This window comes from Nannospalax galili, unplaced genomic scaffold, assembly GCF_000622305.1.
Source record: "Nannospalax galili isolate Female #2095 unplaced genomic scaffold, S.galili_v1.0 scaffold1023, whole genome shotgun sequence".
Taxonomy (NCBI): Eukaryota; Metazoa; Chordata; class Mammalia; order Rodentia; family Spalacidae; genus Nannospalax; species Nannospalax galili.
In genome coordinates this window covers 1,281,201-1,295,593 of record NW_008349234.1, presented here as the reverse complement: position 1 = coordinate 1,295,593, position 14,393 = coordinate 1,281,201, and the positions used below count along the sequence as shown (strand labels likewise).

The window sequence follows — 14,393 nt, the reverse complement described above, 5'->3', positions numbered from 1 at the left end:
TATGATAACAGGCTTTATGTTACATTTTTAGCTTCTACTTTATATATTTTATATATATATATATATACATACATATATACACACACACATTACGGTTTAGATTGTGGTTTAGTTGTCTATAGATTTTGACATTAAAATATTTTCAGTTCTTTTAAGTATTTATAATTTTATCCTCCAGTTAATGATAAATGAAAATCCTGGCTATTTTAATAAAAAGTTCTATACTTTTTACAGCATCTTTGAGGATTAACTTTGAATCTCCTGGGGATTAATAATGAATGAGGAATTTGAGGAACATGTAGAATTTAAAACAGGAATGTGATCCTAAATATTCACATGTCTTAGACACCTATAGCTTTGAGGTTAATGCATGCAAGTCAAGTCAATATCAATGTCAACTGATATTTTTTAGTGCCAGTGCTGTCCTAAGCACTTTCAATTAATAAAGTTTAATAGAATTCAGTTTGAAAATATAAAAATATTTGGGTGTGATAGTACACACCTTTAATCCCAGCACTCCAGAGGCAGAGGCAGGCAGATCTCTATGAGTTCAAGGCCAGCCTGGCCTACATAGCGAGTTCCAGGTTAACTAGGGCTACAGGGAGATTCTGTCTCAAAAAAGATTAAAAAAAATATATGTATATATAAATAATTTTGACTTTAAAGATATTTGACTGTTTGTATATTAATAATACATCTTAATTCCCCTCCCCTCCTCCAAAGTCAATAAATAAGACTTATATGCCCTGTCAGGCCTAGTGCTACATACCTATAATCCTAGTACTTGCAATCTTGACTTCAAACCCAGTAGGACTATGTAATAAGACCCCATCACAAATATTTTTAAATGCATTTTCAGTTAGTAAAGCTTCAAGTTTATGAATTCTAATAAAAATGAATTGATTCCATGGTGTAGAATATTACTATTTCATAGGTTTCACAACTAAACTTGTAACCAAGTCGTATCACTTTGCATAAGTGTCAGTTGGCATGGCCTACTTCATATTTTAGTCCACTAGCATGTTGACTTCTTATATCAGCACCTGAGCAATAAAGTGATTGATTTCTTTGTTAAACTATGTCAGTGGGGCCTGGTGACTTATATTTAATTGCACTTTCAGTATTTGTCACAACTGGATGTTAAAGTAATTCTTTCTAGATAAAGAAAACCTTTTGATCAGTTATTACACATAAACCCTTAGAACTTACTCCTGTACTTTCCTTAGTTAATATTTGTATTTTATGGCACAGAAAGCCAAGACAAGAAAGTTCTTTGCTTGACAGTTGCAATTTATACTCATAGTTTTGAATATTAGACTTTAGCTTTCCCATTTTCAGTGGGAAAGACCCATCTCCTGTATGAGGAATGCAGTTAATTTTTTTTTCTGGCACAAAGAATAGGGTAACCTGATCTGAGTCTGACAGAGTGTGTCGTTCATTTAAGTGCTTCCATCTGTTGCCTGCTGTTCCCCTTACTCATGACCCCTCTATGTTTCTCTCTTTCCCTTTCCCCTTTCCTTTCCCTCTGTCTCTCTTTCCTTTCTCTCTCCCCTTTCCTTTCTACTTTTCCTCTCTCTCTTCTCTTTCTGTCTCTTTCTGTCCTTAGCCCCTCTGAGGAAGGCAAAGTTTGTTGAGAGCCCACGAATTCCAGAATCCGAGCTTGGCTCCCCAACTCTCACTTCAGCTCAGAAACTGGACGTGGATGCATACTGCCCTGGTAAGTATGCATGCAAAGTATCTGCTTTGAAAAAAGGAAGAATTGGATCAGGCCCATCCAGCAGTGTTTTGCATGTGTTCTACTCATAAAAACATGTTCCCTCTTGTAACAGATTATATATTCTCCTTAAAGAGCTTAGCTTTTTACTGTATGTCTTGTTTTTTGGTAATTGATGAGAGTATGTATTAAAATAAGTTTCAAAAATAATTTTCAAAAGAAAGTAATTTTGGCAGATGAAGTATTCACTTATTCTTGTGACTTGGTGTAATTGAAGACATTTTGTTGTGGCCATGTGCAGACAAGAAGGTTGAAGATACATATAAGGATGTTCATTCAGTATTAGCTCTTTTGCATATATGATCTGTTGTGCCTAATTACTCTTGGAATTCTGGATAGTTACATAAAATACTTGTGATATTGGAAACATTAAACTTGAATTCGATTCCTGGGTTTGATTCCTTTCGGACACTCACTTTTACTCTTCCTGTAAAGGGCCTGTAAGCACATGTGGGGCTTCACTAAAACCCTTCTAGTGTGGGAGCCAAACTGAGACAGGCTCATTATCAATGCTTAGATTCTTTCAGACATAAATAGGTTGCCTGGCAACATCCTTTACACTTTCTCTAGAGTGTGTCCATAGAATTGTGTCCGAAATGTTCACAGCTCTGGTTGGAAAAACAGATCAGAATATCAGTAAAGGTCCTTGAAAGACTTTGTTTTAAGGTTTTTTTCATTATCCCTGCTCATTAAAATAGATGTTAAACCACTGCAAAAAAAAAAAAAAAAAAAACACTGCGTATTTACTGCATTTGGGATCAACAGAATAAAATGATTCCTACTTCTAGGGAAGATACATTTCTGATCTGAACTATCAAGATAATATATCTCTGAAGCCAACTTGGACAAGTTAAAGTAATTTTAAGGTTTTTTTCATTATCCCTGCTCATTAAAATAGATGTTAAACCACTGCAAAAAAAAAAAAAAAAAAAACACTGCGTATTTACTGCATTTGGGATCAACAGAATAAAATGATTCCTACTTCTAGGGAAGATACATTTCTGATCTGAACTATCAAGATAATATATCTCTGAAGCCAACTTGGACAAGTTAAAGTAATTATAAAAAGACACACACACACACACACACACACACACACACACACACACACACACAAAGAACCAGTGAGAGAAATCTTGGTTCAAACCTAGTAAAATATATTTGACTTTATGAATCAGTTTTGAATATTGAAAGGCCTTGGAGATTGCACTCTTAGGCTGTTTTGTTTTGTTTTTAAGAATCAGTAATAGCTGAGTATTAGGAACCAGCTACTCTGTTTCTAAAAGGAACAAAAGCTCTTTAGGTATCGCTATGTAGCACATAGATTCTTTTTCATGCTTTGAGGTATGAAGATACTCATTAGGCAGTGGAATATTGTACTTTGTATTTTGTTGCAAACTTTAGTGTTATAAAGTAAAATGTATGAGTTCCCTATTTTTTCTAAGTCCCCCTCTCCATACACTTTCCACTCTGCTCTCTTCTCCCTTCTCGTCTTCCCCTTTCCTCTCCTTTGCATCTCTCTTCTCCCTCCTCTTTCTTATCCCTTTCCCTTCCTCCATCTCCCTGTCTTTCTGCTCCACTCCTTTGAACTTGGACTCTAACCCAAAGGCTCATACAAACCAAGCAAGTCCTCTACCACTGAATTACATACCCCTAGCCCTCCAGAGGCTCTTCCCTTTCTAGACTCAGTGAGAATGACTTTCAGGGGAGCCTAATTCTTTCATTTCTTTAGGTCCCATGTTAATTGTATCCCTAATCTAATGTAGCTGTCCTTCTAGTCATGAAGCAAATTAACTGCATTTTGGGAATGTCTGTACCAAATCACTATGAGAAGTCTTATCAATGTGGTTATTTATGCATATTTTCCACAAGCATGAATTCTTCGTTGGTTAAGAATCAAACTAAACTAAAGATTTTTAGAACACCAGGAAGAATTGAAACATCAGGCCAAAATGCTAATCACCATGCTTTGCAGGCCTTCCTTTTTTATGTGAAACAGATTTATAGCATAGGAACTTTATACTGATTTGTTCTTTCATAATGAAATGTTTAGGTCCTCCAAAAAAAGTTTCTACTGAGATAAGAGTGGTAACCTGAGGTTTGCAGGTGTTATCTGTAGGTAGTATCAAGAATTAACAATAAACAAAATGAATTAATGAGCACACATAAAACAGACTTGGGACTTAGAAAAAGATATCCCAAAGTATGATGTTCTGTCATGCTGCATACTTTGAACTAAAGAGGATAGGAAGGTTTCAGAAGCTACTTCAGATCCCAGGTCACCCTGACCTTCTGCCCTCATATCTTTCCCCATCTTTCTCCCAAAGCAACTCAGGGAGGGGCTTTCTCTGAAGTTCCATTATCTGCCTAAAAATAGATTCTCCAAAAAAGGAACTCAATTGTCAGTAGTCCTCTCCCAGGGAACCTCATCAACCAGAGAAGATTAACTGTGTCACAGGAAAAGAGAACAAAGGTTGACACCACACCAGACAGATTTTTCTCACAGACTATCATTTATTCTTCTGAAAACCCGTTGATCTTTTTCAGAAATCATTTACTGTCCTCTAAATTGTCCACGTCATGTCTCCTCTCTCCTGAGAAAGAAGATGTGTAAACATGTGGATTTCACTGAGCATTTTGGTACTCAGCCTTTCTGCCTAGCATACATGAAATACATTTGTTTGTCTGCCTTTTCTATTAGCTTGTCTACTCTTAGTCTGTTTCATAGAATCAATTATTAAACCTTCAAAAGGTGGCGAGAAAGGCATTTGTTTTTACACTTCTACAAAACAGGTATTATTTTTTTAATGGAAGATATACTAACAGAACAATTAATATGTTATTAGGTATTCATATATAATAAGTTCAAATAAGACTGATATCCTGAAATCTTTTCTACCTATTTTATTCATCTTCATGTGCAAATTTAAATTCTGTGTATCTCACAGAAGCAATCATCGCCAACTAAAAATTAGAGCAGTGGTGCTCAAATCCTTGCAAAATTCAGAATTACCAAGCCTTGCTCAGATACAGATTGCTGGGCCACCCCTAGAATTTTTGATTCAGTGGATCTGAAATGGGTTAATTCCTAACGGATACCCAGGTAATGCTAAAGCTGTTTGTAGAGGTTCATACTTTAAGAACCAGTTGGTTTTAAAGTCAATTGTAGACCACTTACTAATGGTACAGTACAAAGTGCTGGAAGTCTGTGGGGTTTATTGTATCACTCTTGACTTCTAGGGAGTAATTAGCAGTGTTGTTTCTATGCTATCTAAAGTTAAACCTTCTGGTGCCTATATTTTAAGTTAGAGCAATGTATCTTTGTGTCTGAAACAAAGTCATAATACTTTTCTTAGTCCATCTGTACCTGCCATCTCTGTACTCATGTATTTTCTGTATTGTCACACTTGTAAAAGGAAATTATGAATTAAACCAGACTAAGTCATTGAGGTATATTTTACAGTTTGATAAAGCCACTTTATGATGTGGCTGTCAATCCAGAATGTTTGTCCAATAAATCAAGGGCTTCAGTCTATATAGCATTAAGTCCTTAAATATCTAAATGTTAACAATTCCTCAAATTAAATTTGTTGTATGCAGAAAATGCATGAATGTATTAGTAAACAATATATTTTGACTCTGCCTTTGCAGCCATGGAGATAATCTATAGTACCAACATAACTAAATTACCAGAGGAGAAGATGCTCAGGGAACTGTATTAGATAATTGTTCATAGTGTGCAAACTATGACCTAGAAATTTTAAGTGCTTCATCTAGCGTCATAAGCAGGATTTATTGCTAAATTCTTAAAGTGGAGTCTATATAGTCCAGAAATGCATTACACTCTAATCCATTTACCATGTGTATTAGTTACTTTTCATTGCTGTAATAAAACACCATGTCCAGGGCAACTTATAGAAGGAAGAGTTTATTTGGCTTACAATTCCAGCAGGATTAGAGTCCATAATGGCAGGAAAGGCATAGTAGCAGAGGTACCCAGAGCAGAAAGTCAAGCAATCACATCTTTAAGCAGGCACAGGAAGCAGAGAGCAACTGGAAGTCTGACAAGGTTAAGAACTGTCAAAGTCTGCCCCCCAGTGACATGCTTCCTCTAGCAAGACCACACCTCCATTTTAAAACCTCCCAAAACAGTGCCACCAACTGGAGACAAAAAGTCCAAATACTTGGAGTCTATGGGGGACATTCTCTTTCAAACCACCACATTCCACTTTCTGGCCCCCACAGGCTCATGACCACATAAAATGTAAAATTAGTCCACATAGTCAATTGTCCCCATAGTCATTCCCAGTCTCAATGCTATTTAAAAGCCCAGAGTCCAGAGTCTCTTCTGAGACTCAAGGAAATATTTTTTTAATATTTTGTTATTTTTATGTGTGTGCAGGTATTGTCTGAATGTGTATAAGTGCACCCATGTCTTGGCAATGCCTGTGGAGGTCAGAAGAGGGCATTGAATCCCCTGGAACTGGAGTTACTGACAAATTTTAGCCACCCTGTGGGTGCTGGAATTCAAATCTGGGCCCTCTGTAAGAACAGCCAGTGCTGTTAACCACTGAGCCATCTTTCCAGCCCCTCAAGGTAATCTGTAAGGCCCTGTAAGATCAAAAGACAAATTACTTACTTCCAACATACAATGGAATCAAATACACTTTCCTATTCCAAAAGGGAGGAATGGGAGCATACTGAGGAAATACTGAACCAAAATAAGATTAAAAACCAGCAGGGCAAACACCAAAACCAGGAGCTCCATGTCTGACTACTGAGACTACCAAAGGGCTTAGATGACTCAGCCTCTCCAGCAACATACATTTCTCTCTTGGCTTAATGCAGTTCTCCTTGTCAGATGTTTCCTGGCTCCAGCATATCCAGTGTCTTGGAGTCTCCAATGCCAACCAGGTTTTACCATCATAGCTTCAAGACCTTCTTTATGCAGGGACATCACTGCTCTGTGTTACCTGGCCTTGATGGCTTTCTGAAACTGCAGAGGACCCCTTCACTCTTACATCTGTCATGCCTCTAAAGCTAGCACCATGTTTGCTGCCAGTCTCTGATGGACCCTGGCCTGCTTCATCCACATTAGCAGCTTTTCTATGCTGTGATTCTCTAGGAGCAGAAAACTGCTAGTTTTCCTTTCACAACTTGGAGGCTCAGCTGAGTGCGGTCTTGCCCAGAGAGGTACTTCATCCATTGTTCCAGTGCAAATCTAGAGGCCTATCCTTAATGGCTCTAATCTCCTTATCAAAGTGAACCTCCTCTACAGTACATGCTTTGACTCCAAGATCAAGTTTCCTAGTGATCTTTTTCAATCCAAACTGTACATTTCCCATGTCTTTCTGCCCCCTTGCTCCTTCTCACTGTAGATCTGCATACCATTCACCATTTCTATCTTAGGCTATCTTAAAATTTTTCTTCAGCCAAAGACATTAGTTCATTATTCTTCAAGTTCGTCTCAGGGAAACTTAGACTAGGGACAAACTGCAGCCATATGCTTTGTCAAAATATCTCAGTTGCTGTCTAAGTCCTTACTTTCCTCTGAAACTACTTTGCTCTCAGTATGACTTTCTTCCAAGCTCCTGCTAGAGTGGCCCATTAAACTCTGCTTACAGCATTCAACCACTTTGGAACCTTGGAAGTCTTCCACATTCCTCTAAAATCCCAAATGGTCAGAGTCTTCACAGCAACACCCAACTCTAGCACCAACTTCTGTATTATTTTCTGTTGCTTTGATAAAACACCACGACCAAGGCAACTTACATAAGGAAAAGTTTATATCTGGTTGTAGTGGTGCTTGCATTTAATCCCAGCACTTGGAAGGCAGAGGCAGGAGGATCTCTGAGTTCAAGGTCAGCCTAGTCTACATATCGAGTTCCAGGCCAGCTGGGGCTACAGGGAGACCCTGTCTCAAAACAAACAAAAAAAAAAAGGAAACTTTAATTTAACTTATGATTTCAGAGGGTTAGAGTCCATAATGGTGGGGGAGCTGGTTGGACCAGAAAGCCAAGCAAAGCAGGCAGGCACAGAAAGCAGAGAGGAACTGGAAAGTTGGCAAGACTTTTAAGAACTCTCAAAACCCATCCTTAGTGACGTGCTTCCTCCAGCAAGGCTGTATCTCCTAAAACTTCTCAAAACAGCACCACCAATTGAGGATAAAATGTCAAAATTCTTAGAGCTTATGGGACACATTCTCATTCAAACCACCATATCATGTAAATTTTGTAAGCATACTTTATCCCTCTTATATTAAAAAGCAGAAAATGATTGTGACTTATTTTTATGAAAAAGAGTAACCACCTGTCATTAGTCATTTCTGTAGAACAGTTCTTCAAGTAAGAAAGCAGAATGGTTGGCTCACAGAATGGTTGACTGTTAGAATGGTTGGCTCACAGATCTACTGTAGTGGTAATCCTGAGGTAGGGTGTACAGCTTTTATGTATTTCTGAATAATCAGAAAGAAATATTTAAAAGATTGGAACAAAAAGATCGGAGTCACTTTGAGTTATAAATGCCTCAAGATGTTTCAATTCTGATATCTCCCTTACTAGCTTATGATCTCGAACATACTGTATAACATGACTGCACCTGAATTTCCTAACAGCAACATTATATATAACTTTGTATTTCAGTAATTTAAAAAATTTATATTTATATAAATATGGGTATATATTCATAGGAAAACATATCTAGGAGAAAACACCAAACTGTAACATTAAGAAGAAGAAGATGATTAAAATTGTTGGGAAATCAAAAAGATTGGTAAGATGATGCTAACATTAATACATCTTAAGCCTGGTTGGGGATTGCATGTCATTTTAATGTCCTTTTCTTGGCCCACATATATAAGTAAGAGCTCAAGTTTAGGAATTAGACCTGGATTTAATATCTTTTTCTCTTTGGGAAGAGAATAACGTACTGGGAATTAAACTCAGGGCCACACTGAGCTAAATCCCCAACCCTGACCTGGGGTTAATTTCTGACTCTTCCACCTGCTAGCTGTATACTGTGTATAACTTACACACACACACACACACACACACACACACACGTCTTAGAATATACTCCCATATCTTAGCCCTCAGGAGGCTTATGGAAGAGGATCTCAAGTTTGAGACTCATTTGGGCTACATCATGAATTTGAGGCTAGCCTGGGTAACACAGTGACATCACTGTGCAAAAGAATTTTTTCTATGTAAAATTATAATTAAAATAGATCTTTTTCCTTCATACTGCATGACTGTTGGCATGATTAAGACAACTAATCCGTATGCCACATGCTGAGCTCAAGCACTGTGAACAGTGGGGCATTCGCACCTTCCTATGCTTGCTTGTCATCACCTCAGCACTCTTTTGCATTTTCTAAAATTTCTACAGAGAGACTTTATTGAAATAGTTTTAGTATTCAGAGACCATGAAAGATAATGTTACTTTTCATTCATATTTTAATTTTTAAATGTTTGATATGTATTATATATAAGAAAATTTCTCAAAAAAGACAAAAAATCAAATATAGAAGTAAGCATTGAAACTGAGAGCAGACTGAGTTGACAGTTTTATAGGATTTTGAACTATACATGTAAGGTTAAGGGACAAAGCCCAAACTGATCCTCTGAAAATGAACAGGCTTTTTATATATATAAGTACTTTCAAAAGAACTTGAGATGAATCTTTCTATATAGATCCCTTTAGAGCTCTTTAAAAAATGGTCTTTCGAAGAACAATGTTAAGATAACAACAAAATATTTATGTAAAATTAAAGATGGTGAAAGTTTTATGATAATCATGTTTATATATTTTACATCTATAAACAACTTTTCATTTAAATTTCTTATGAAATGAGCTCGATGAACTCTTATTTTTCCCCAAACCCTATGTAGTCATTTTAATTTTTAGAAAAGGATGATTTGGAACCAGTTGCAGTAGCAAGTGTGTTTAATTTCAGCACTCAGTAGGCTGAAGCAGGAGGATTGCAAGTTGGAGACCATCCTGTACAACATAGTGAATTTGTGGGTAGTCTGAGCAGCATAGCAAACATGTATTTCAAATAAATAAGAAAGACATCCTGGGGCTGGAGAGATGGCTCAGCGGTTAAGAGTAGTGACTGCTCTTGTAGAACACCCAGGTTCGATTCCCAGCACCCACATGGTAGCTACAAACCATCCTTAACTCAGTTCCAGGGGAATCCAAAGCCCTCTTGCATGACACAGGTGCACTCACATACACGCAGGCAATACACTCATACACATAAAATAAAAGTAATAAAATATTTTAAAAACAGAAAGACATTGATCTAAGAAAGGGGGTAAGTTTGCTGTATTTCAGTTTCTAATTTCTAAAAAAAATATCAAATGTTCTCTTTATTCTAAATGACTGGCATGCCTTTGTTTTGCTACATATTTTGTACTTATAAATAAAACTCTGATTTTGCCTTTGCCTGTGGTTATGAAGAATCTTTTACTCCTAACTTGCATCATCAGTTAAATTGTGTTTGTATCCTACTCTGTTAGAAATGTAGTAAGTATGAAGCAGAATTTGAAACCTGAGTTAATCTGGTGAGCAACTTAATATACAGTAGCAACTAAATCACAAAATATTTAAAGATAAAATTTAAAAGATCTGAACAAAAGTCATATGTGAAAAAAATAATAGCAACAAATTGCTAGGACAAAGATTGAATATTATTAATTAATGTAGCAGTTTCGCCCAAATTTATTCAACAGAATCTTTTTTATTTTTTTTTTTATTTTATGTGTATGAGTGTATTGCCTGCATGTATGTGAGTGCACCTATGTCGTGCAATGACGCGGAGATCAGAAGAGGGCTTTGGATTCCCCTGGAACTGGAGTTAAGGATGGTTTGTAGCTGACATGTGGGTGCTAGGAATCCAACCTGGGTCCTCTGCAAGAGCAGTCAGTGCTCTTAACCACTGAGCCATCTCTCCAGCCCCTCAACAGAATCTTAAGAATAATGTTTGTAGACAATTATAAGTGGTTTTAAAATGTATAGGAAAGTAATAATGACCTAGACTTGACAAAGCAACTTTTTAAAAGCTTAACAAAGTTAAAGGACTTACATTGTTTATCAAAAAGTGCCAGGAAAAGTTAGTGAGGAGGTGAATATTGACTCTTACCTCATCCCATACGCAAGGCTATTCTTTAGATTGTAGAGCTAAATTTAAGAGCCAAGAATGTGTGTTTGTGACCTGGGTTAGCTAAAGATTTCTTGGATGGGCATTAAAAAGGTAAGCTATAAGAAAAACTTTTTAAAAATCAGAGTTTATCTAAATTAAAAGCCTTTTTTAAAAAAATTTTTTGTTGTTTTAATTTTGTATGTGTGAGTATTACTTACATGTGGGTAAGTGCACCCATGTTGTGCAGTGCCCTCGGAGGTCAGAAGAGGGCATCAGATCCCCTGGAAGTGAAGTTACAGATGTTTATTAGCCACCATTTGGGTGCTGGGAACCAAAACTGGCTCTTCTGTGAGAGTAGCCAGTGCTCTTAATTCAAGCCATCTCTCCAGCCCCTAAATTAAAATCTTTTCAAATTGTACTTTAGAAAATGCAATAACAAGTCATAGGCTAGGAGCTATTAGTGTTCAAATATTGGACAGGCCTATATCCAAAATTAGAGGGAAAAAAAGCTTTACAACAAATTAACTAGACAGCAGAATAATTTTTTTAGTGAACAAAAGATTTGAGGAAGCATTCACAAAGGCTCTAATGACCAATAAGCATGTCATCTGAGAAATGTAAATTAAAACTGGTTTGAAACACTGCTATTCACTCAGAATGGATAAAATCAGAGAGCCTTACAACATCAAGGGCTGGTGAAGATACGGAGCCTCTTCAAGTATGACCAAGAAAAGTGGAAAATGTGCAGTGATACATTAATACCAGCCTCTCTAGGAGTAGAGAGACGCTAGAGGCTGTCACTTTGATTCTTGATAACTGGTAGGCAGTGATCATCTTACAATCAGGAGCTCCTTTTTCAAGAATATGGAAAAGCTCCCATATTAATCAGGGTTCTCTAAAGGAACAGAATGATAAAATGAATACAGAGAGAGAGAGAGAGAGAGAGAGAGAGAGAGAGAGAGAGAGAGAGACTGAGAATCTGGTAGTTGGTCAGTCCATGAGACTGGATGTCTTAGCAGTCCCAATCTGGCACTGAAGGCCTGATGGATTCTCGGGAGATCTGCTAGTCTTTGGTCTACATTGGAATCTGAAGAAGTTGGTCACAGCAGCAAGACAAACTCACCAGTGAGAAAGAAGGCAAGCAACAAAAAGTTGAAGCTCCCTTCTCCCATGGCCTTTTATGTGGGCTGCCATCAGAAAGTAGCATTCACATTTAGGGTGGGTCTTCAGACTTCAAATGATCCAATCAAGAAAGTCTCTCTCATTTCATTTAATCCCAGATACAGTTAACTTGACAGCCAGAATTAGCAATCACAGCTCCTGTGACCTATTCAGCACTTACTAGAACAAACATTAGTCCCTGACTTCAGTAGCCATCCACTTTCTGGTATTCATCAAGGGAAAGAAAAGAAGAAAAAAAAAACTAAGAATAGAAATATAAAGCTGGGCATGGTGGTGCATGCCTTTAATCCAGCACTTGGGAGGCAGAGGCAGGCAGATCTCTGTGAGTTCAAGGCCAGCCTGGTCTACATAATGAGTTCCAGGAGAGCTGGGGCTACAGGGAGACCGTGTCTCAAAAAGACCAAAAAAGGAGAAAGAATAAAAATATAAATATAGCTGTCTCCTACCTGCAGGCCCCTCTCCAGGATAAGTCCATTGTGCCCTCTGCGCTTGACTCCCCCAGCTTCATTCACCCTTCCATCTCCTCCACCAGTTTCTCCTACTTTGGGTCTTGTCCCATTCCTCAACTTGGGGCCCCAGACAACTGGGGAACCAATACTGCTTCTTGATCCTTTTCATCCAGACCAACATATGCCTTCTCTGGGCCCCAGGAGCACTGTTTCTGGGCCTGGCCCCGCCCTTACCTCCTTCTGCTTCCCTGGGCCTGCACCACGTGCATTACCCACAGGCCTCTCTCCAGGGTAAGTCCATCACACCCTCTGTGCCTTGACTCCCCGGGGACAGCCTCATTCACCCTCCCATCTCCCCTGCCGGTCTCTGCTAATTAGGGTCCTGTCCCATTCCTCGACTGGAGGCCCCAGACACATGGAGTACCAATACTGCTTCCTGATCCTTTTAATCCAAACCAACTTAGTGCCTTCTCTGAGCACCAGGAGCACTGCTTCTGGGCCTGGCCCCACCCTCATCTCCCTCTGAATCCCTGGGCCTGCACCACCCTCCAGCCTTTTTCTGGGACACAGGGGGGCTGACCTTTCCTCTTCCTGATCCTTTGCAGCCAGACTAACACAGCTCCTCAGTGCAGTCCCCAGGAGTCCTTGGGGCCTCTTCCCGCCCCATCTGCCTTTGCATCTCTATGTGGCATGGCCACCAGCTGCCCTAGACCAGCATTTTTCCTGGGCCAGTCTCCCAGGCCAGTCCAACCCCCAAATTCCTGAAGCCAAAATCGTTCCTGGAGTGATTCAGACCTTAGGAGAAAGCCTAAAAACATCTGACCATCATCTGAACTGGGTCTCTGTGGGAACTCCTGAAGACAAAAGCAATCAGGCCACTCCAATATAAAATCAAAAGAGAGAACCGGAAGCTTAGACAAACGCATTAAGATGCTCATTTTGCCATCACAAATGCACATAAAGTTTACAAAAAGAAGCAGACCTAAACTTGAAGTCTTGAGTTTCACACAAGAATCAGAAACTACAAAAGAAATTCACATGTCAAAATCACAGAGAAAAAAATAATAACATGAAAAACCAAAATTACATATCCCCATGATACTAGTAGTCCTCTAGAGATCTACAATGAGACCCTCTAGATATAATGCAGGACATGGAACTCAAAAGAGCAATTATAAACATGATAAAAGAATTCAATAAATTTAAAGAACACAAAAATCAAAGCACTGAAGGATAAACTTCTGAATGAATTCAGAAAAGAGTTAGAAATATTGAAGACTACTCAGGCTGAAATAAAGAAGGACGTGAAACACTCAGGAAGCCAATTAGAAACAACAGGAGAAAGCCTCACCAATAAGATGAATGAAAGGGAAAACAGAGTATCAAGACTGGAAGATTAAGTGGACAAATAAGACCACTCAAGCAAAGATTATGAAAAATTTAAGAAATCACAAGAATGGAAAATGCAGGAATTGTGTGACACCATAAAAAGACCAAACTTACGAATCATAGAAATAGAGGAAGGAGAAGAATTTTAGGTTCATAGTGTTGACCAGATTTTAAACAGGATTGTAGAAGAGAATTTCCTGAAATTAAGGAAAGACATCCCCATATAAATACAGGAAGCACATAGAACACCAAATAGGATCAGAAAAGAAACTCCCCACGACATAGCATAGTAAAAACACTAAATGTGCAGAACAAAGACAGAACACTGAAAGCAGCAAAAGAAAAACAAGTCACATACAAAAGAAAGCCCATCAGAATTACAGTTGACTTATCAATGCAAACTATGAAAGTCAGAAGAGCCTGGACCAAAGTATTCCCAGTTTTAAATGACCACAGA

The 14,393-nt window shown here is 38.2% G+C and overlaps 1 protein-coding gene and 1 long non-coding RNA gene across 11 annotated transcripts in view; both read left to right on the top strand.

Moving 5' to 3' along the window:
• Positions 1–14,393, top strand: part of Tanc2 (tetratricopeptide repeat, ankyrin repeat and coiled-coil containing 2) — a 496,754-nt gene that overhangs the window by 192,258 nt on the left and 290,103 nt on the right. For 7 of the 10 annotated variants that reach the window (XM_029570133.1, XM_029570135.1, XM_008846610.3 and 4 more), the window contains one exon: positions 1,607–1,717. The exons of the other annotated variants lie outside the window; for them this stretch is intronic. In XM_029570133.1, coding sequence (XP_029425993.1) covers positions 1,607–1,717 — 111 coding nt within the window. The remainder of the gene's footprint in view (positions 1–1,606; positions 1,718–14,393) is intronic. 10 annotated transcript variants of the gene reach the window in all.
• On the top strand, positions 1,849–2,688 carry LOC103744765. The gene is made up of 2 exons (XR_607722.2): positions 1,849–2,440; positions 2,641–2,688. It is a non-coding gene; the product is annotated as an uncharacterized LOC103744765 (long non-coding RNA).